Source organism: Pocillopora damicornis, chromosome 1 (genome assembly GCF_964200805.1).
Source record: "Pocillopora damicornis chromosome 1, jaPocDami1.2, whole genome shotgun sequence".
Lineage (NCBI taxonomy): Eukaryota > Metazoa > Cnidaria > Anthozoa > Scleractinia > Pocilloporidae > Pocillopora > Pocillopora damicornis.
In genome coordinates, this window is record NC_142670.1 from 28,429,625 (window position 1) to 28,453,047 (window position 23,423).

At 39.1% G+C, this 23,423-nt stretch overlaps 2 protein-coding genes across 4 annotated transcripts; both read left to right on the top strand.

Moving 5' to 3' along the window:
• Nucleotides 1-85: 85 nt before the first annotated feature.
• Nucleotides 86-13,349, top strand: LOC113687160 (uncharacterized). 2 transcript variants are annotated; one of them, XM_089188468.1, is made up of 19 exons: nucleotides 92-1,344; nucleotides 1,437-1,547; nucleotides 2,141-2,251; nucleotides 2,776-2,886; nucleotides 3,129-3,242; nucleotides 3,676-3,804; nucleotides 4,369-4,437; nucleotides 4,967-5,119; nucleotides 5,309-5,419; nucleotides 5,800-5,928; nucleotides 6,475-6,585; nucleotides 6,995-7,123; nucleotides 7,658-7,777; nucleotides 8,512-8,667; nucleotides 9,301-9,426; nucleotides 10,255-10,353; nucleotides 10,824-10,925; nucleotides 11,456-11,560; nucleotides 12,480-13,349. In XM_089188468.1, exons 1-19 carry the CDS (start codon nucleotides 213-215, stop codon nucleotides 12,794-12,796), a joined length of 3,435 nt encoding a protein of 1,144 aa, XP_089044594.1. In that variant the 5' UTR covers nucleotides 92-212; the 3' UTR covers nucleotides 12,797-13,349. The 2 variants fall into 2 exon arrangements, with proteins under 2 accessions (XP_089044600.1, XP_089044594.1); XM_089188474.1 differs by lacking the exon at nucleotides 4,369-4,437 and having other exon boundaries at nucleotides 86-1,344.
• Nucleotides 13,350-15,504: 2,155 nt separating this feature from the next.
• LOC113687163 (uncharacterized) lies at nucleotides 15,505-22,945 on the top strand. Of its 2 annotated transcripts, XM_027204870.2 has the most exons (5): nucleotides 15,505-17,419; nucleotides 17,869-17,982; nucleotides 18,875-18,985; nucleotides 19,345-19,443; nucleotides 19,924-22,945. In XM_027204870.2, exons 1-5 carry the CDS (start codon nucleotides 15,574-15,576, stop codon nucleotides 21,972-21,974), a joined length of 4,221 nt encoding a protein of 1,406 aa, XP_027060671.2. In that variant the 5' UTR covers nucleotides 15,505-15,573; the 3' UTR covers nucleotides 21,975-22,945. The 2 variants fall into 2 exon arrangements, with proteins under 2 accessions (XP_027060671.2, XP_089044583.1); XM_089188457.1 differs by lacking the exon at nucleotides 17,869-17,982 and having other exon boundaries at nucleotides 15,574-17,419.
• The last annotated feature ends 478 nt before the right edge of the window (nucleotides 22,946-23,423 follow it).

The window sequence follows — 23,423 nt, forward strand, 5'->3', positions numbered from 1 at the left end:
TTTTTTTAAAAATCCCATTGTATTGTACCCTCTCAGAGTTAATAGTGCATGTCCAGAGAAATGATGTCATAGGGATTTTGGAACAATTGTGGGCAATGCATAATGTATGGCGCTTCGAGATGTTGGTTGAAACACAAATGCAACTTTGAGAAAATGGCTCGGAAAATCACACGACAAATGTAACGTTGCACCTTTCACCCACGGCTGAAGACATGGATCTTAGGCACTTGACGATAGTGGCTTTCTGGCTAGGGTTAGAGTTGTGCGTTGGGTCCCTGAGAGCCATGTCGTTCCCTGTGGCTGAGAAGGGAAAGTCGACAGTTCGCGGTCGAAACATGATCAAAAAATCATCACAATCTCATCAAAGACTGAGCAACACTCGAACTCATTTAAAACAGCATTTATCAAGTGAAATGCACAATCCGAAGAAAATAATTAAGAGAAGAAAAGCCTTTAGACTAAATATCGGAAAAATTGCTGGCATATCTAGAGGAGTAATTGCGATAAGCAAATTAAGACATGGCTTCCTGAAGCAAATTCCACAAGAAACTGAAAACTATGTGTATCATGGAAGGAGAAATATTGCGTATCATAAGCCACCGTCGTTCCCCTCACACCTGGATTTCAAAGTGGCTCGCCGGGACGAGGATGGAGTTTTAAAGAGGTCTCGAAATAGAGTGCGACTCAAAAATAAAAAAACACAGGCTAGAAATATGGAATCGTCAAATAAGTGGCTTCCAAAGAAGGAAAACATTACCTTGAACACAAAAGGACCGCAAAATACTAATGCTTCGATGGAAATGAAACGACAGCGTATTTCAGATGGAGTCATGTTTGTTAATAAACCCAACGAGTTTCTCAATGAGGGCATGCAGCTGAATGAAAACCCCGATAGTTTTTTTGCCAATCCATTGGCTGCTAAACCAGAGCAACGTATTCTCCATTCTTCTCATTTCTTTTCCCCAGCAGTGCATAAGTTTTTGCCAGCTGAACATCGTTTCTCTGGTGAACCTATTCACAGATATCTGTCATCTCCAGTGCTATTTAAGGATGCATACAGGGAAGGTTTCGCCCCTCTCGATACCAGGGGCGATTCAAACGGACCTTTTGAAGGTGCACCGATGCCACCTCTATTTGAAGGTCCACCTCGCCATGGTAGTCGCGTCATCATTATAAATAGGCCCATTCATACTCCTGTTCCTGTGCCTGTGCACGGACCTCCAAGGATTTCTGTGATCCATCATCCAGTACCACTACCACCCCAACAGGTCCCTGTTCCTGTTCCAATCCCCGGGCCGAGGCCTCCACAATATATCGTTGTACACAGAGAATTTTCAAGACCAGGTGTGTTTTTAGATTTAAGAAACCGTCTTTGAATATCATCGCAATTGCTGCGTATGTTTGTTTTGTTTATTTATTCGATTTTACTTTCCCAGCGATTGACCCTTGTGGTGTCAATCCTTGTAGAAACGGAGGTACTTGTACAGCAGTAATCACGGATTTTAAATGCATCTGCCCGGTGGGATACAAAGGAGAAAGATGTGAAGGTAGCGCATCAGTTATGGCTTAGCGTGTTTGCTCAATAATTAATTATTCATCATGCTCCATATTTTACCTGACTGGTGACTGCATCTGCTTCGCTAGTTGGAGTTTCTTTTTTAACTCTGTTCGATTTTTTCCTCCGTGAATCCCTAATTCAAGTCTTTAACCTTGCCGTGAATAGATCAAGGTTTTTCTCATGCCAATTGGCGCTTAACACCATGTTACATTATATTTAAATTATTTTTCACGATTATTTCGAGAGTTTCGTTGTTAACTGACAAACCTTTAGAAGCTAAGTGAACTCATCTACACAAAAAATATATCTGTTTGTACCATTTGATGAATATCAGTCCTTTCCGTAATTTGAGCACAGAAAAAGTATCGTTCGGCTTTAATATTATATCACTTAAACCACAAGGCAAATGCTTGAGAAAGACATTAATCCATCCTTCCTTTCGCTACTCTACGTTCATTGACTTTCCTCAAGTCGTTAAACTATTCCAAAAGCTGACCAGCATAGACAGTAAGATGATCTTGTTGCAAATGTAGCTGACAATTCCTATTTACCTAATAAATTAATTTTATGTTAATATTCCAGTTCAAAGCAGATGCTTGCCAAATCCATGCAAGAACTTTGGAAAATGTACCGAGCTCCCTGAAGATTTCGAGTGCACCTGCCACACTGGCTTCCATGGAAAAACCTGTGACCGTAAGTTGGAAATTATTCTTTTGTTTTGATTTTTTAGAGGTTTTCGCTTGCATTTAGAAAGTGTCTAAATACATCTTGGCTGTAAACACATCCCTCATTGAATAATTCAATTTAGCAAGAATTGATCGCACAGCCTCTTCATTGTGGTATAAGTTTGACCAGCAGATACTGAACAGTTACAACCATGTTAATTGTTAGTGTCAGTCTTCAAACTTACATTGTCTGCAAGTTAAGACTGCTCTATGACTATTTCTTCCCGCGCTTTTCCGGTAAATGTAGTGTTAAGTGTCGCTGAGTGATAAGCCCCGCAGTCAGAAAATATTACCAAATCTTAACTTTCTGAGTATAGGAGAGTACCAAACAAAACAAACAAGAAGCACATAAGTGTTTGGTTTTGGTACTAATCACGATAACACTACAAACAGTCGGAAACATTTTGCGAGAATTAAGTAACCGAGCTGCAAAATATTAATTTATTGTTCATGATTTCATCCAACATTTGTTTTTTCGCTTTTTTTCCTCAGTTGAAAGTAAGTGTGAGCCTAATCCTTGCAGAAACGGTGGGGTGTGCACGGAAAACATTGACAACTACATCTGCTCGTGTGCAGCTGGATTTATGGGAAAAAACTGCGAACGTGAGTGATTTGATGTTGTTATAAGTTTTTGCTACCTCGTCGAACTTAATACAGGAGACCTGTGGAAAGAAAAGACAGATTTCGATACGAATGAATTTGGCCTTGTGCACTACAACTATTACCTTTTATAGCTGTATGAAAGTCTGATGTTATATATTTTGTATAAAGGTTTAAGCCATCATATATAAAGTAGAACCTAACCGGTAAGATAAATTGTTGTTTATCATGTGACATATCAACAGGGGAATCAAAGTGTTTGCCAATCAACCCATGTAAAAATGGCGGCATGTGCACAGAAGACCTGAGCGGTTACAAATGCAACTGTAAAGATGGATTTGACGGAATCAATTGTGAAGGTATGATAGCCCCAGAATCCAACACAATCATCTATTTTGTTATTATTTCCGTGTCAAAGGCAGATGTAAAAAACCTTGGTAGAGGATTATTTACATGTATATGTACGTAAAAATTAGCGGGTACCACAAACGGTCGACTTGTTAGGGTAAGTTTTTAGAGAAATAGTGATGCTTCGTCAAAAGGGGGGAGAGGGTGTAACAAGATGACTTGGTTTTTATCAAGTGAATTGCAAAAGATTCGCTCCGAAGAAGGATTAATACTCGAAACGTCCATCTATAAACTCTTTACCGTGGCCAATTTACATTATCAACTCATGTGATAAAACAAATTTATCTCGTTGAGGGAGACTTCTCTGAAAGGCCATGTCCGTTGACCAATGCCATAATAAACTTATATTACGTAGGATTTTAATGATATTGTTGGTGTTTGTAGTTCGCCAGACAAGCACTTCTTGTGACAGTACTCCTTGCTTGAATGGCGGGACCTGCATCACTGATATCTACGACTTCTCAAAATTTTCATGTTACTGTGCGTCTGGCTTTACGGGATTAAGCTGTGAAGGTATTTTCGATAGATTTAAAACCTAAAATCAACTTTAGATCTTATCCAAAAATAACATACTTCATGCACTGACTGTTGGTTTGCAGTGACCCACATTTTTTAGTCAGTAGTCAGAAATGGCACTCCTAGTCAAACAGATTTAAGAATATTTCTATCTCTCATTATTGACTAATGACCGGTCTAGCCGGTAATGTTTCTTATTTCACTATTTCATTTAACTATCCAATCAATCAACTTAAGTAGACCACACGTTGTGGCCCAATCATGATGGTGGATGCATTGAATAACTGATGAAAAGACGTAGGTTTCAACGTGGTCATAGTCAATATGCTTTCTCGAGCAAAACACTGTCATTGCCTTTCTCTGATCATGAGCATTTAACCTCTCGAGGAAACTCGCCGAATTTCTTGTCCCCTTGTTCCCTTCACGCTCGAGAAACCGAGGTACGCTTCGGAAGCTACAACAAGCTTTACTTCGCTTTTACAATCCCTCTTAGCTCATTTCTCGTCCTTAATTTGAAATCCATTGTTTTTATCAACACGTGCATGACTTGCATGGTACTAGAACTTGCATGTAACAGCTGCCCAGGAATATGCATCAAGGGAGTGTGTAAAGCAGGTATCCAATCCCAAGGTACGTCCTGTCCTTGGAGGAATGGTCACTGATGAGCTCAGATAGGGACTTTTTTCGTGATGTTATTAATAGTTTACATTAAAAAAATACATCACAGAGAGGCAAGACAGACGAAATTTTGAAATGGTGCGCAGCTATTTTCACTCGTTTTCAGCTAGTTAGAAGAGTGTTATTTTTTTCACGTATATTGTTACATGGCTAAGGATACGAAAGTTAGGGTTAGTTTTTCGCCTCCTTAAGCTCACAATTTGAATTCTTTCAATTGGAAACACCTGGGAAAACGCTAACTATTATTATTTAAAAATGAAAAGTAAGTATCACTATTTGTTAAAAAGAGCGATGAGAAGATATCAATATACGGCACTTATACTTAAGCGTTTAATTAAAATAGTGATTTTCACCAAATTTCGGGGCGTACTTATCCTCACCAAAACAGTGCAATGCCTACAACAAATAGAAAAATTGAATTAAGGATAAAGAGATTTAAGCTTTTTAAAATTGATTTTAAACTATTATATTATTCTTTCAGAAAAAGGGTTTCAATCTCTCGTTCTTTCCAACCCGCTTTCCAACTCACCTTGTGCGCCATTTAATCCCTGCCTTTTTGGTGGACATTGTCTTCCGGACGGGGAGGACTACACTTGTTTATGCCCTGCTGATCGAGGAGGATCTCACTGCGAACGTAAGCCTCCCGGAATTAAAAAAATAAATAAATAAATAACTATATATACATATACATATACATATATATTTCTCCACCTTGATTTCTGCAAGTTCGTCCCAAAATCCTCATACGTGCCTCCTAAGTATATGCAGACGGTACCTCAACACTGTTTTAATGTTATTGAAATATTTTTAAATTTTGTTCCAGATTTGTTTCACGAGAGCAGCTGTAATGGCTGCCATCACCACGCTGTTTGTATCTCTAGCCAGTGCACATGCCGAAAGGGATACTGGGGTGACGGACATAGATGCAGACCAAGTAAGTTATGAAGTATTTTCGTTGCGAATTTACGTGAGGCAGTCGAGCCCCTAAATTTAATACGGTGATGTAAACGACTTTGTAGGGGTTTTTTGGGGAAATGAAAAACGTCTTTTCGGAAACATCGAGCGACTTCACGTAGCGTGAACATTTAAGGGAGGAAATAAATGAAACGTTTTCTCGTTGATAGACCTTGCTTATCGTGTACCGAGTACAAATATTACTAAATGAAACGATTGTTAGCGGGGGAATTTGCGAGTATGCACTTCATCTAAAGGCAAAGTAAGTTGACCGGTTTATTTCACAGAAAATAGGTTAGGCCAACATATATCTCAGAAATTTTGTTTTTTACTTTTTAGCAATTTTGTTATTTTTTTAAGAAACCTCTCCATGTCATCCCAACCCATGTGAGAATGGAGGTACTTGTCGAGAGAACGATACTTTTGAATCATCTCAATCGGACTGGTGGTGTGAATGTCCCAAGGGATACAGCGGAAAACGCTGCCACGGTATGGTATCTGCTTCTACTCCATGTGTTAAAGAATCACCGTTACGTTTGTGGTTTGAAAACCATGCTTTTTTAACCAACTGGGGAATTATGGTGTTCAATAGCACGAGATAGGGAAACAATCAGAATATTATTATTACAATTACCGCTGACTGCGTATAATTAACAACCTTTCGCCGAAGTGGAGGTGGTTAGTTGTTGATCTTTATCAAGCCACGATCCGGCGAGAAAAATATCCAGTGCTAGCCACCAATACTGAGGTAAACAGTTTTTTAGCTTGTACTATACAAAAAAAAAATGACCTTAACTCATTTATTTCCGCAACAATTACAATATTATCGGGCTCATATCTTGTACGAGTTGTTCAGAGGTGAATACTAAAAGATATTCGGTGTTTGAGTGGCTAATCAGAGCGTGCTTTCATCGCTATTTACTGTTTAACTATATACTGATTTATTACATACAATATCAGCGTCTCAATGTAACCTAAGTGCATATAAATTCACAATCAAAGCTGTATAGCAATTTTACCTATTCGTGCCTACAGAGTTCGATCCATGTTCGAAAAAGAAGTGCTACAATGGAGGAACATGTGAAGTAATAGATAAAGAACCAAAGTGTAATTGCGACGAGCCATATGAAGGAGAGAGTTGTCTGCGTAAGACATTGAATTCATTTGAACATTTTAACATTAATCAGAGATCACTAAGAGAAAAAAGCGTCCTGCGAGCATTTTCACGCCATGATTTGAAAATGTATCACCCCTGAAAATACGAATGAAAAATTTCGGCGTGCTCATTTTTCCCAATTTACATTCGAAACCATCTCATAACCTATACAAAGTTGTTGTCTTGGAAGAGTTATAATTCATCTAAAAAGTTATTCATTAATAACATATAAGGCATTAGCTGTCTCACTTACAATTAATTTTATGTTATTACATGTGTATCTATGTAGTCCTTGAATGATGGTATATTGTTGTATTACCCTGATGATGCTCCCCTGCTGTTTCATCAAAGAAGACGTTTAAATTATGGTACAATTAACAAATATTTGTCTTAATTCAGTCGATAACGCTTGTTTACCAAAGAATGGCGAAAAGAGGGACCCTTGTAATAATGGCGGAAAATGTGAATTCACCGACGGCAAAGTAACGTGTGTTTGTCCGACTCGGTATGACGGTCCGACATGTGCACGTGAGTACTTCTATAAACGTACTGTTATTCATAGAGCACCTTTCGATTGAGTGTCGTAAAACCAAGACCGAAGTAATCACGGCAGCCAATCAAAATGAACTAAAATGCTTTTAAAAGCCAGTGAAAGCTTAAAACAAAACCAACCAAACTTTCTAAAGCGCGGAAAAACGCGGGCGTTTTAGTTTTAGTTTTACATCTGATTGGTTGAGAGAGTGGTACGAGTTTTCTGGACCAATCACAGTGCAAAGTTAAGGAAAACCAGTGCAATCTCGGGTTCATTTTGGCACAAACTCGAGAATTACTCTGTACGCCAAAAAGATACGTTCCTCCCGTTTTTGTTCGGTTTTTTTAAAAAATATTTTTGGGCTTCTTTTATTGCTTTTATTTGTTCTGTTTACTCTGTATTTTTGTTCTGCTTTTTCGTTTCATTTTTAGGCGTGCCATTTCAATTCCGCTTTAGATTAATTAAATGTTAATCGAACCATTTCTATAAGTATCTAATTATGACGCCCTGTCATTCCTTCTTTTTTACAGTTGACAAATGCGCTAAATGCGACAAAAACGCATATTGCGAAAATGGAGCTTGTAAGTGTCGCCCACCATACGAAGGAGACGGAATCACTTGCACGAATCCGGAGGAGGAAAAACCAAAAAGTTAGATTGACATAAATTATTTATTCCTAAGCGCTTGCAGTTGGTCAATCCTGCTGATTGACAGGATTTTTCTTTTTCTTTTTTTTTTTTTTTTTGCGAATGCATCATTGCGAACAGACTTTATTTTGACGGCTTTAACGTAACTCCCATAAAGAAGGAAATTAATGATCAAGAAGCCTCATGTATTTAAGTTCATACCTTATGCAAAAAAAGAGAAAAACGGTTTTTAGGTACTCAGCGAACAAATTACAAAATAAAGTCTTCTACCTAGGTTTTATAGGTTAAAATTCTGAGTGTTAGCGATAATATTTTCAAGGGTCATTCACTTATGCTAACTTAGAAGAAGATCATTAGTTTTTAGAATTTTTTTTCCTAGGGAAAGATTGCTTTCCGAAATATTCGCGTCAAGGCTTAACTCGACATGATTTATTCAGTGAGAGCAAAAACGTTTAGTTTTCTTGATGAAACAACGTCAAAACCTGTAGGAAATATTCGGAAGCATATAGCGAACGACTGAATTAACACTCCCTTTCCATATAGAAATAACCTTTGTGAAATCGACAAGTATAATTCAACAGATACAACGACTTTACCGTCGATTGAAGGCCTTGTCCTATGTTGCAATTTTGAAGCCGATCGGAATTAGTATGGAATTAGTTAGGCTAAAAGTTGAGTAGTTCGAAACACTTTATTGGAATAACACTGACTGTTGGTAACACCTTTATCTATTTCAGAGGCGCCTACCAATCCGTCTGAGTTGGCAAACGGCTGCAATCCAAACAAATGCAAAAATGGAGCTGAATGCATCGAAGGAAAGTCTACTTTTTTCTGCGTTTGTCCCGAAGGCACCTTCGGCAGGCTGTGTGAAAAGAAGATTACACCCACAACACGTATGATATATGTATCAAAATAATAACTCCAACGGTAGCCGGATACAGTTTCCAAATTCCCTCTGTATCTCTCGAACAAGAAATACTGATATGAATTGCACTTGCAAGGCCGCTGCGTACTCCCCCCCCTTCCTCCCGAAAAAAGCTAAAATAATGCTACTAATGATGATAGTAAATAACAATTAATCGTGGTACTGAATTAATGTACCTGTTTGAGTATAGTCAATGACAGCTTGACATTCCCCTCTCTGCATATCTTTCATTTTCAGCTAAAACTGTTGGGCTTCAATTTCTGAAGAGACAATTAAGATAGTCGTTAAACAGTGATATTAATTATTTAAGGACCTGACCGTAACCGCATACAATGCTGCGGTTGCACCCAAATTGCAGAGTCCCAGTCAGCTTTAAGAAAGTACCTTCCAATCTGATTTGTTAAAAACTGTCATAATACGATCACAATAGTAAACACATTTTCTGAGTTTATCATGTATTAGGTGCATCATTAATGGTTGGTGATTTGGTTGTTATTCTAGTTTGATGATAGTTGTATAAGCATGCGCAGCTAAGTATTGCCCGTAATGAAGACGATATGTGACCCTGAAGAAAATTTTATTTTAAATTCATTCATGATAGCTCCACCCAAAGCAGCGTGTCATCCAAACCCTTGTCTTAATGGAGGAATGTGCAAAGAAACGGGGGTCAACCAGGATTTTGAATGCATTTGTCCAAACCCTCGGTTTAAAGGGAGGTTTTGTGACGGTGAGTGAAGAAAGTAGAGCTTCTTTCTTTTTCTGTCTGAGGATGGGGTCTTGGACTCTTTTACAGACCATCGTTATGGCATTTCCTTTGTTATAGGTAATTATTTTATTTTGCTAATTGCCATTAAATTGTAATAAGTTTAAATAAACCTTCTGACAAAAAGCTGAGAGAATGTTTCATTGTGAGAATCATACGTTCAAATTACTAATTTACTGAACTGTAAATTTAAACTGTCAGATAATATCTACATTTTACATGATCACGATCAGTTTTCAACAGGAGGAGGGTGTAAGAAACTAAATATCTTTCGTTCTCCAATAGTTCGATGTACGGTTGCATGCTTGGTTGCCAAGCCTTTGAACAGGAGTGAGGCTAAGGGTGACCTTGCTATGATACAAACCTTGCTGCTTTCCAAATGCAAACTACTTTGTTATCATGCTAACTAGATACTAGTCTCTATCACAACAAGGTCACCTTCAGCCTCACTCCAAATCAAAGGCTAGGCAACTAAGTACACAACTGTTAAAAGACCTATTTGTAGAATGTAATTTAATTGAGTACATTTTCGATTCACTGATGCTTAGATGACTATCAACACATTCTACACCGAGTAAAGCAACGGTCCTTGCAATTTAAAAAATTGCAAAAAGTCTGATAAAAAAAATTCACGTCACGCTTCGTCAGGATTCAGTCGAATCCTTGCCTCCCAGAAAATAGTTGAACGCTACTATCAACTGAGATACGAGGACACACGCTGAGAGCGGGCACAATTTGGAAGGTACTTCTTTCTCGAGAAGGAATCTGATATAATCTTTAATTTCCTAACAGTGGACATGTGTGCCGAATGCGATCCTCATGCTCGGTGCATCAATGGAAAGTGTTTCTGCAGAAGAGGGTATTCTGGCGACGGCTTTTCGTGCAAAAGAGGTAGGTTTGTGCCTTTTAATGAAAATGAGAAGTCTCTCATCACTAATAGACGAACATTAATTATTTTCGTGAATCCGAAATGCTTGGGCGCGCACAATGCTATGAAGAAATCACCACTTATCGCCACTCAGTATTTTTATCCCATTTCATTCGATGGCTAACTTGCATAGTGAAACCTTCAATGTACTGTCCTCCGCAGATTAAAGAATGAATAATTATACCTTTAGTATCTCGCTCTATTTTGCACCTCCGCAGATTAAAGAATGAATAATTATACCTTTAGTATCTCGCTCTATTTTGCACCCTTAATTATCAGACTGTTTAAATGCAATAATTAGGGATAAGAAAGAATGATTATGGTTACTTATGAGGACTGATTTGATTGAAAATGGACACTAGTAAGTACTTAACTGTCACTATTGAGTCGATGAAAATGATGATACTATTATGTCATTTATTTTTGTTCGTAGTGAAACAAAAGTGTCCACCGTATTCCTACACAGTTACCGGCGACATTTGCATTTGCAACCCAGGTTACTACATGAACAATACTGGGAAGCGCGCATGCATCCGTAAGTATTCGTCATGAGTCACTCAGAGAGGGAAGAAAATCATTTTGTGATGCTTCTTTATTCAATCAAGCGTTGCGAAAAGAACAATAACATGTAAAACTAGCCTTAAGACATGCGTTACATTTATTGATCAGTTACCCCATCGCTCAGGGTTTAATCGCGGGTCAAACAAAGTGAGTATTTGTTATTAAGTTTTGAGAAGATAGGTTTAGACAGGAGGGAGAAAGAATAAAGGCTTAGTCAGGAGAGGAGCTTAGTAATTTTGTTGAAAAGTGGTATAATCCTTCTTGAATTCGATTAATATCTGAGGCGCTCGATGTGGCTCACGGAGAGGAAATCCACCAGAGAGGCTTGTTGACTTCTGACGCTCATCTTTGCCTCAACGTGAATGCTTATCAACGCAGGCCTAAGAAACTCTTTACCGCTTTACCCTTGAAGTAATTTTCTGTAACAAATAATGCAGTGTAGTAAAAAGTTTATTGATCACTGTGACCTAAATATTAAACTCTTGGTGTTTTCTCCAATGCTAGCGATCACGGCGACATCTCGAACAACAATGCAGCATGGGACTCAGCTGCAGATTCCTCCACCAGCACTCGGCAGTACAGAAACTGGAGGTGGACAACAGTGGTCAGGTAAAAAAAGAAAAATTCGAGGATGGATGCAGGAAAATTTTAATTTGTACTAATGCGGCAGCAAGTTTCTCTTAAGATAATGAGCATCGACTGACATATACGCGTTTTTACACGGGGCTCACCTTGTTAAATCGACTAGAATGCACATTCACTATTTCAATCTGTTTTATTCAAGTTATGTTAGGCGTATGACAACTCACTGAACTGTGTAATACGGACTCGAAAATGACCTTTGCGACAACTTTGGTACATACTCATTGAGGTCCCATCATAAGGAGATCGTAATCTTCCAAATGGTTATATCTAAAAGTTTTCAAATATAGCTCAAACTTATTTTTGCATTTCTTAGACCAACTTTAACTTCTTTCTCAACATACTTTCATGATTGCTGACACTAATTAACAGTTTGTAGAGTGCTTGTCACATCTGAACTTTTCCATTCATCTATTTACTAACTCGCTGTCTATTCTACGACACTAGAGTATTACAACCTTACCGATCCCACTAACGTAACATTACGCGTTGAAATTTATCTTAAGGTAGTGGAGCTGAAGCTACGCAATTTCCAGTTACGTACTATAATTAAAACACAACTACTTTTCAAGTTACGATTTCTGATAACCAACTTCTGTTACAATGACAACGCTTCTAACATAAGCTTTTTTATATGTTAAAACTAACTCTGCTAGCATAACAGTTTTTAAATACGTTAATGACATAACAACAACCGAAGCTACTAACATTCCAGGACAAAGTACCCCTTAGCAATTCGCGACAATCAAATATGAACTTAGCATATGGCTTAGCTTGTAAGTGCATTTACCCTTGAAATCGAAATTGGTGCAGAGTAGTACAAATTCTTGAGCTCATAACCAATTTTTCAACATTCTTCACTACCTTGTCTCCCTCCTCCCAACAGAAGACATTGTTGTCACAGAATACCGTAGTCTAGGCTGCTGGGCCGACACCTCCGAGTGGCGAGATCCATCTAAACGCGCCATGATGGTGATGGAAGGCTTAGATCCCAATTTGGCCGACAGTTACCACGAGCGAAAACAGCCAATCAGTAAGTGCGCTGACGTAGCCAAGAGGTTGGGTCTCAAAGTTTTTGCCATACAAAATGGAGGTCAATGTTTTGGTGGCGCTGATGACAATAGTTACAAGAGGTATGGATCGTCTGAGAACTGCGGTGACGGAGTAGGGGGACCCTTGGCCAACGACGTCTACAAGCTCTGAGTGTTACGATTGCAAATGTTTCTCATTTTGGGAAAGCACCTTAGCCTTCTAGCAATCATACAGGAGGCTGAACCTGCATTATCCAAAGTAAAATTGCAGGTTAGGCACGGGTGCAATGAACAGTTAAAACACCGCTCTGGCAAAATTTGAGCTTTTTAAGTGCGTTAGTATAAGTTTTTACATAAGTTTGAATCAATTTTCATATAGAAAAAACGATGCATTCTCTCAAAGAGAGAAAAAGGAGTAGTTTTTAAAACTTAATTATTGCATTTCCGAGTACTTTCCTTTGCAATCATTGGAATCATGACGATGATTTTAAAGCTGCAACCATTACTCTGAAAAGTACTCTACTTTTTAAACAGAGAATAAGTTTATAAAATCATTTCCATGTAACAGCTGGATGGTAAGTGGAGAAGACTTGCGCATCAGATTCACAGAATAAATGAAAATCTAGTGCATACCGTGGAATATTTGGCTACCTCTAGCATGTCACTACTCGGTGTAATCGAAAAAGATTTCTTGTTCCTTATTGTTCAATAAAGGATGCATCGAAGTTTGTTTCCAATGTTTTCAGGATAAATAAAACACGTTAGTTTCAAAAATCACACGTGATGCGAGTGCTAAAGTTTTATAACGAAATTATCAATTAGAAAAGAAAAAAAGCTTAAGCGCGCCTTTCAAACCGTTTAAAACGTCTTGATTAAGGAAGCTTTGAAAGCAGATAAGTATAACAGACAACACTGATCCTATGTTTCACGATTCTAAATCACATGTAACGTTTGGAAGATCTCCATTTTTCTTTCAAAAACGCCATTGTTAAGAATTTTAAATAGGGAAATTGATGATGGATAACCTCTTTTTCTGTCATGTCCCCCCCAAAAAAAAAATCGCCTCAGTGAGTGAGGGTCTCTCGTATATGTAGAGTTTGTTTTTATTCTCAGATGTTTATGTTTATGTAACAGCATGCATTCAAGAAACAATCATTAAAAAAAAAAACAGAAACAAACCGCCGTAAGAGATTTCCATCCATCTAAGTAATATATAAGTCAGTCTGAAATAACAGTTTTTGGATCTTTATTTATAATATACATGGTGAAATTTACAAATTAGAAAGGTGCGAAATAAATCTACGTTCGCAAGCTGGTCGAGGCAGCTGAGAGCCAATCAAATGGCGCCTATCGTTTTTTTCTCGAGTGAGGAAAACGACACGTCTAATCAGGAGCAGCTCCCAGTGCTGTTTACTACGTCAAGTTACCTATAAAATATGATTGAGGAACTTCTGTTCGTGATAATGTGGAATAGAAAGCATGCAGAACTAAAACTCAAAGGAGAAAACCATGAGAATACAAAGCGGCAAGATTTAAAACCGTTCGAATAATTTTTTCCACGGAAAAACGAGGAAAGTAAACATGTATCTTGAGGAGTAGATTCGCTCCTTTCGACGAGAAGGCAGAGAGATTATGAACCATCAAGCTTATGAAGTTTAATTTTAATTATTGACAGGTATTTTTTTTTTCACTTGAGGCAATTTACATCGTTTACATCTTTCGTGACCGATTTATGAGAGTTTGACTTGAATCTGTTGAACAATACATTGTCCTTAACAAGAATTGAATCTCCCGACATATAATAAACATAATACATCATGGAAAGTCTGTCCGTACGTTATTTACGCACTAGTGGGTTTGTATCAGAAAAATCACACGACCGGTGCGCTCGCTTGTTCGGTTACGGTACTATACCATCTCGTGCGTAAATAGCATACGAACAAACTTTCCATGATGTATTATATGGAATACGTGGGAGTAGGAAGCAGCACGCGGGGGGGGGTTCAATATGGAATACAGATTCAAGTCTCGAATTTCTTTAGTTAGTGTTCGAGTCACAGTGTTAAGGTTACCATTAGAGACAGCCATTTTCGTTATGCGGATCCCCATTCTATTCTAAATTTCATAGCCTACGTATGAGAAACAACCTTATAAAAGTTGTTATACAGTCGTTACGCATGCGCTCTGACGAAGGGCTTACAAACGAGACGTCAGCTTTAGACACTCTTTACAGCGGCCAACTCAAATTATCAAATCAGTAAACAAAAACAATTACGGAAAGAGGACATCTAAATATAATTTCAAAATAAACTTGTTTGGTGCATTTTAAAGTACTACCCAATTAGCTTTTCGTACACTTTTTCTTCTTCTGCAACTGTTTTAGCTTTTCCATTAAAACTTGATGTAATAGTGTCATAACTAAAGCTCTTTCTCGAGGTTCATGGCTCAATCCATTTTCCTTGTAAGTGATATTGATTGTAAATATTAGAGCACCAAATCAAATTTGATATGCTCCCGACAAACAAAATACGTATCCTTATAAGTGTTCTCATCCCGCGGGGGTATCAAAATTCTGGAAGACTAATCGTTTTTTGTGATATTTATGAGCTGCTTTTGACTCTAAACAAAGAACCCTTAGCACCTGATATGTGTCATAACAATAACTGACTCGAGCAATTTCCACTGAAGAAAAATTACCTGCATGAAGAGATGACACTTCTAGCGAGAATCCATTGAACCACCAGCTCTATTCTCTTTAATGTTTCTTCACACCAATCAGAAGTTAGAAGCCTAGCTGTTTAACAGGTAGAACGCTTCGATTGACATATATCTAATGATAATCAAATAAAGACCACCAGGCGCCGAATTGTTTTCGTGTTACCTATATTCTTTGCTTTGAAGACAATTGTTTGTATTATTAATTGTAGACGTGTGTTTCTCCGTAACCAGATGAAGATATGTAGTCAAAATATGAAAGTTTTGGGATATTTTGGAACAGTTTTCCTTGTGTACGCTTCACAGCTGTTGGCAACTCTTCTTTGTCAAGCAGATGCTAAATTAGAGGACAGCCACATAAAAACCGCACAGAGAAATCCGACTTTTAAAAAACATGGCAACAAGTACGATTTAGAAAAGGATTTGAAACATAATAACATTGTGGAACTCAAAGAGAGAGAAGACAGTTCAACGGTAAAAAGTAAAGAAGCATTCTCGATTTCTGCTGGAGGACGAATTGTTAGCAGGGTTCATATTAATACTAAAAAGAATGGTTTTGATCAAAATGGAGTTACGGCGGCTGACAAATTAACGAGCTCACCCACTTCTTCTCCAAGTCAGGAAGAATCTAGAGAGTTTGGAAGCAAGTCTATTGGTACCCCAACAAATGTGAGGAAGGCAACTCACTCTAAAAAGTCAAAACTATTAAAAAACTTGCCTTCTGAAAAATCGACCAAACCTCATCAGAAGGACAACGTTACTCCTAAGAAGAAAAAAAAGTTATTTAAAAAATATGCTTTGGTTCAGTCATTTTCTCCACTTCAGTCTTCTGAAGTTTACCCGCCGATTGCAGCGGGTGGTGGAGACCAGGGATACGGTTCATTGGCTGAAAGTGATCAAACAGGTGAGATTCGAGACCAGGGACAGGCCCAAGAGCAGCAGCAGATAGATTATTCGAATTCGATGTCTCAGTACGACAGTGCAGGATATCAACAGGGCAGTCAGTCACCCGATACAAATTTCGCGGGCCTTAACAACGATGACGCTGGTCAGAGTGAAGGAGGACAGCAGCCTTCCAGTCTGGAACAGGCTATTCAGTTACAGCAAGACGCATACACTCAGCAGCCTCAAGAGCAAGAACAGGGGGAGCAAGGTACCGAGCAGGGAGGACAAGAAGAAGAAGGCCAGGCGGCTGATGGTGGGCAGCTACAATACCAGAGTGAGCAAACAGTTCAGGAACAAGAGCAAGGTGGTCAGGAAGGAGCTCAAGAACAAGGCGGAGGTCAAACAGGTTTTGAACAAGGGGATTATCAGCAGGAGCAGGCACAAAATCTTGGTGAACAACAGTCTCAAGGCATTGAACAGCAGCTTCAACAACAAACGCAGTCACAAGGGTACCAGTCTCAAGCGCAGGAGGAACCCCAAGAATCACAGGGTGCATCTACAGAATCGCAAACTCTCCCGACGTCCTCTAGTTCTCTTGGTGGCTTATTTAGTTCAGAATCTCAACAAACGGCAGAGCAAGAAGGACAGGGAACAGTAAGTTACGCAAATGAACAGCCTAATGAAGGTGGAGGGAAAGGTACACCTCCTGGTATTCAGTACGCCTCTTCGATCGAGGAAGCACTTAAAGAGCCTGGAGAGAATCCCCAGGAAAGTACTAACGATGGAAGAGAAAATCAGGGTAGCCTCGGAGGAATGGAAAATGCGAATGTCATTAACGTCGGTGGAGGTTCAGATTCTAAAGAAGAATCCAATGGTTATATAGGAGCAGGAACTATAAGTGCCCCGTCCACATATCAGTCTGCTGCTTTTGATGATAACGGGAACACCGTACAACCAGAAACTACTTCTGAGGCTAACGCATACACGTCAGAAAATGATCAGACCTCAAACGGTGAGGCAACGGGTTTCGACGGAAATCAACCAACACCGAGCGCTTCCTCTCCAGAGGGGCAGGGTCCATTCAGCCTTGCTGAACAACAATTTCAGAAACCAGGTCCAAGACCGAAGGTGCCCTCTCTTGAAGACGATTTTTATAAGATCGTCAACATTGCAAATAAAAATGGTCCCACGGCAGGTAAATATGCCCTTCGTCTTAGTTACAGGGAAAGGTGGACGCTCTAAAAAATGATAGCGTACGTCGTGGTCTACATGATAACATTCTTAACATTTTCCGCCAAATTTTTGAGTTCTTTGTAAGACCGCGTTGAATATACGTTTGTTTCCGTTTAAAGTTAAATACGACTTTCTTCCAAAGCCGTAGCAATGGAAAGCAAACAGTAAAATACGATAATTCTTCTTTTGAAGTAAATCATTTGGCATCAAGAAGGCTTAATTTTCTAATGCAATAACAAGAATAATAATCTATATTGCAACTTCTTCTAACGCTTTACCTATGCTTCAACAAACACAGAAAAAAGTCTGGAATAGAATAAGTCCATAAGGAAATTTTTCCCAACTTTACCTGATTGCTTCGCAACATATGCGCAGTTGCAAAATAATTTTTCTTTTGTGCATCATGTGCAGTCAAGGGATGCAAAGGATGCCCTCCCCATGCCAAGTGCATAGACAAAGTGTGCATAATCAATGGTGATCAGCCTCTGGCCCATATGCTGAACGCTCTATCCGGTTCGGAAACAGGTATGCATGTAATGTCGTCCAGGCTCACTTTCTCCATAAATCGGTGAACATTTTTGTGAAATTGCGACGAAAAAATGGGCAATTCGTTCTCACGATTCAGCCACTCAAACACAATTCGTATTGCCCAACAGTAGTCTCTATTATTTAAATGGCAAAAATTTGAAATGTTCGGTAACCAAGGTAAAGGTAACATGCAAATAGACTCCTAATATAAACAGCAGTAACCCTTTAACACTCAAATAGTTTTTTGCCTTTGGTCTGTCAATTTGGGCATTTGTTGTTGTTGTTGTTCTCGTAAGAAGGAAATATGAGGAAACGCATTTTATCGTTACGGTGTTTCAAGAGAATATTTTGTATTTTTCAAAACGTCTTATCATACTGAGTCCCGCTATGAAGGGTAATTCGACAGTTCACCCTATAAAGATTAATACCTTACCTCTATAAAACACGGACGCAGGGGCTCAGTGTGTATGACAAGGACATAGGAAAATCATAGGAATTTAATTTCTTTGTATGTATATCTAATTTAGTGTATCTAAGCCAAGAAGGGCTTGGTCACTCTAAAACACTATTTTCTAGTACAAAATAACGGATCAATATCAGTATCTGGGCAATTGCCCACCCACCCCTCCCCTAACTCAACAACAGTCAATTGACAACAAGTTAAGGTTAATGTTGGGTTAGGGGAGGGGTAGGTGGGCAGTTGCCCAGATACTGATATTGATCCAAAATAACTTACTCTATTCTTAACAAGTCAATATAGTTGATGTCTGAATGCAGATGCTCGCTTGTGGCGCATACGAATCAAAATCTACTTTGGTTTAAATACTCTGATGTAAAGCACTTTTTTGAAGACGAACGAAACGGAATAAATATTTATGTTCCTTTGCAGAAGAAGAGCCTCAAGCAAGTGAATGCAAAGATTGTCATTACAATGCAAAATGCATCAACAGAGGATGTGTCTGTAAAGCTGGCTACACAGGAGACGGATTCGACTGTAGACGTAAGCACGATTTACTTCTGCGATGAAGTGCTTTTATCACATCCCCACACCCCCACAATATGTTTTTGAAATCCTCGTATTAGGCCACGCTGCAATCTCTCACCACGTATAAATGGCAACCGTCAAGAAACTGGACTTTTGCTTATCGGCTCAGATCAGTTTCATAAACAGGCTTGCTATAGAATAACTGCTTTCTTTATTCGTATGACGTTTGATTTCCTACTTGCTGATAAAAAAAAATTGGCCGCAGGTCTTGTAAAGAGTTTCAAACGAGATTCTTTCATTACTCGCATTTAATTATTTCGTATCGGTTTTGTCACCATTTCAATCCACTATCTTTTTAATCAATCTATTCGCAGCTGACACCTGCCTACCAGGCTGCAAGCAACATGGCAAATGCATAAAGGGTTTTTGCGTCTGCGATCATCACCACTATTTTAATGGATATGAGTGTGCACGTAAGTTTCTTCTCTGTATACAGTATAAATTGTTTTTTGTTTCACAAATGTGAACAAGTTTTCAACCTGGGAAGGCTAGATTTCCAGATTTAAAAAATACATGGCATATACATACTCAGTTGGATCATAATCAACCACGGGACGTTCTCTTCATATTAAGCCAGATTTTGCAAGCGATAAGCGTTCATCTGCGCATCTGTCATCGAGAAAAATTGGCAGAACAATTGAATCTTTACAAGCTTGTTGCGTCTTTTAGCTCTAATGTAGATGGTGTGATAAACTAATTGTGACAAAACATGTTCAGAATATATGCACTATTCTATGAGACATTGATCAGTACAAAAGCATCGATTGCCCCTGCTTTTATAGTTTGTGCCTTCCTCTGATTTCGTCGTAGGACATTGTTTTTAGGTTTGCCGTACGCTATTATACCCCACATAGCATATGAATATTAAGTTCATTCCTTTTTCTCTTTTCTAGCATACAAGATAACACACAGAACTTGTCCCATTCAGTGTGCCACAGAGTGCCGTGCGAGATGTCCACAAAACTGCTGTAAACATCATAGAGTTCTTAAAATACACTATAATGATGGGAATCTCCAGCAGATGACTGTTACACCAAATGAACTGCTTCACAAAAACGCCTCTTCTCCAAACCCAACAGCAGTCCTTCTTAGGCCGGAAAACAAATTGGACGAACACCTAGCAAACTTTGCACCAGATTTTGAGCAGCGTCCTGATGACTCAGAGGCTGCTAGTCTAGAAGCAATCAACTTGAAAAATCCTACAGGGGGATTTTCAGTAACAGAAATGGAAGGGAGACCCCTTCTCCAAAAAGAAGAGTGTCCAGACGAATGTAAAACAGAGTGTCACGACTCTTGCCCAGTAAGATGTTGTTTAGGAAAATGCCCTCTCAGTTGCATGGGGAGCTGTCACCCGTCGTGTCCTAAGAACTGCTGTTATTCCCCAGGAACTAACCGTATGCTACCAGTGTTGGATCCAAAGGTTCAGGAAAACTTCATGAAAACTATGATCGAAAAATTCTGTCCAAAAGCGTGCAAAGAGAAATGTAACTCAAATTGCCCGCCCATTTGTTGTGAACGTAACTCGTCTGATTCTGGAGGCATAAAGAGTACAAACGTTCATCAATTAAAAACTGAGGGCAAGCACAGCGCCGACTCTTTCAGAAATGCGATGAGCTGGTTTGGAATGATGAATTTCTTCAATATGATGTACAACATGTACGGGGACCTTTACGGCACCAAGCATTTCACTAAAATCCCTTTCAAACCGACTGACACGTTAAACCTACTAAAACCTACAAAACCCAAAACTTCGGGCATCTCAAACCCTTCAAAAGTGAATGAGGTTGGCGTCCCAGAGAGTGCAGCGATTTCTGTTCTGTCATGTCCAAATTATTGTAATAAGAGCTGCCGACATGATTGTCCCCCGAAATGTTGTGAAGGCAAGCCAGAATTAAAGTCTTTGAAAGCGGTTGGAGTCCCACTGACTTGTCAATCATCGTGCAAGGTGTACTGTTCTAAAAGCTGTCCTTCAAATTGTTGCTCGAAGAGCAACCCTCAAAGGATATCAGAGCAGCACCCAACCGGGGGAATTAACGTTGCCAAGTCGGCATCCATATCTCCACCTCTACATAGTCCGGAACCGGCTCCACCTCCAGCCCCACCTCCTTCTCTACCTAGGCCTCCTGCTGCTTGTACGCCTATCTGTCCAGCTTACTGCTATCCTCAATGTTTGGAAAACTGCTGCCAAAGAGGTGAGGTTACCAAGAAGAAGCCATCAAAGGAGTTAAAAGCCCAAACTCAAGGCAAGCAATCATATGATAATTTCTTTGCTAAGGAACCTAATGGCCCTAGCCAAGATTGTCCAGTGGTTTGTCGAAACAACTGTGGTCCTTCATGCCCTTTACGATGTTGTCATCGCCCTCTTTCTTCACCAACAACATCACGACCGGCAGCGCCCTCTCCGTCAATCAATACACCTCTCTGTCCAGGTAGCTGTGCTTCGCAATGCTTCCCTGCTTGTACAATCAGCTGCTGCAAAGCTGGGTTTATAAAGAGCAGTTCAAACCTTAACATGCCTGTTCTAAGTCCAACAAGAAGAGAACATCAACCTCCCTCAAGAACTGAGTTATTTCCGCTTCCACCGCCAGCGGCCGTTTGTCATCCTGGTTGCTCACGATCTTGTTATCCAAATTGTGACGAATCGTGCTGCCGAGCATCGACCCAGGCTTTGAGGGTGCTTCACTCAAAACCGGTCGGTGGTTCTTCCCGGCTGACCATAAAAGTACCTTGTCCGTCCGACTGCAGACCGTTCAATTGTCTTTACTATTGTCATCATGATTGTTGCCTGCCACGAAGCGAAACACCAGATTTGAAAAGACGTGGTTATAAAGATCTACGGAAAAAATTCGGCGTCGTGAGGAGAGCTAAGACGCCAACTGTAAAACCCATTTTTAAAGCTTTTGGCAAGCGTATTGTGAAAAAGAGGACTAAAATACTTGGGTGATCACTTCTTTCATAAAAGTTCTCAAATGAATTCGCTTGCCGTCGGACACCTGAGCTATCATGATTATTTGATTATCTGATGGAAGCAATCAAAGAACACTAGACGAAAGAAATTTTCTATACCTCGCGTATTTTAAGATCTCAGAGATGAAGAGCAATGATGGCTTTTGAATTAATGCATCCGGAAAAAAAGTATTCATAAGGACCGGACCTTGGAAAGTCTGAATCTACCATGAACAGACAAGTTACTAAGAATGAAATATAGTCGCCGTGTTTCGAGTTCATGGGCTAGTTTCTGTGTCGACAGGCTGTTTACAGAGATATGCATTTGAAAAAAATTTTTCTCCATCAACAAGATAACTACGAACCCTAGCAGTAAAATTATTCTACTTTCCTTGACCGATATATCTTTGTTGCCCCTATTTGGTATAATAAGGAGCTTTTAGGCTTAGCAGTTATTTGTTATAATTGTAGTCATCTTAAGGCAACGGTGGACCTACCGATGACTGTAAGAATCTGATTTTTTTACTTGATCACTGGTGACCAAATTCTTATTTTAACCGCATTCGTAAGATTAAGAACCAATAAGCGGCCAGGCCTTCACTGTTACAAGAGGTCGAGCCGAAATGATAGTTTAAAATTCCAAATTTCGTTGACAAAAAACACCCTTTACTGGGAGTACATTCGATTAGATTATAATTGCAAAATGTTTCCAAGTTTACACGCTATGCATGCATTCCATAAATTTATTTCCCAAATCGCTTTCTATATGTTTCAAAGTATCTTGGACTGGTCTTTTGGGAGTGTAAACTCAGTAACATCATTTGGTCGAAAACGAATATTGCAGGAGGTCATTGAGATGTATAAAACAGATCGCCTTAAAGAAAAAAATTTAATCTTCACTTTTAAATTAACAAAACTGTGTAACAACACGTTGTGCAAGTTATTAATAAAAAAAATAACCTTCAATTTGCTTACTTGTCTCGTATTTATTCTTATAGTTAAAAAATGATCTAAAAACATAACCTCGAGTATTCAGCGCCCGTGCAGAAACTTTTTTGCTTTTAGAAATTTTTGAAAGGAATTAAGAAGGAATTAAATAAATGAGACCTCTATTATGCTAAGAAAGTTAACGAGAGGGAGGGGGTTCTGGATAGGTTTCTTAATGCTATAACGCCAAATTCACCGAACGTTTAGACTCAAATGGAAGTAAAGTTTTGTTACCTTAGACTCAAGGGAAAGAAATCATAGGGTTAATCCTGCATTTTTGAACTTAACGAATTCAAAGTACAAAGAAATTCTTACGGAGAAACCGTGAACAATTTGGTAACTGTTTGGATAGCTCTTATTAACCGAGTTCGAGGGTCGAATTGTAATTATGTAACAAGAGCGAAGCGCGCAGGCCATAAATTCGAGCGGAAACTGAAAACGAGGTTTCTGAACTTACAGT

Coding starts and splice junctions, on each gene's coding strand:
- LOC113687160 (XM_089188468.1), top strand. CDS start 213: ATGGATCTTAGGCACTTGACGATAGTGGCTTTCTGGCTAGGGTTAGAG. Junction 3,805..4,368: donor TACGGGATTAAGCTGTGAAG/GTATTTTCGATA, acceptor GCATGGTACTAG/AACTTGCATGTAACAGCTGC. Junction 8,668..9,300: donor GAAGATTACACCCACAACAC/GTATGATATATG, acceptor CATTCATGATAG/CTCCACCCAAAGCAGCGTGT.
- LOC113687163 (XM_027204870.2), top strand. CDS start 15,574: ATGAAGATATGTAGTCAAAATATGAAAGTTTTGGGATATTTTGGAACA. Junction 17,420..17,868: donor TAAAAATGGTCCCACGGCAG/GTAAATATGCCC, acceptor CATCATGTGCAG/TCAAGGGATGCAAAGGATGC. Junction 18,986..19,344: donor AGACGGATTCGACTGTAGAC/GTAAGCACGATT, acceptor ATCTATTCGCAG/CTGACACCTGCCTACCAGGC.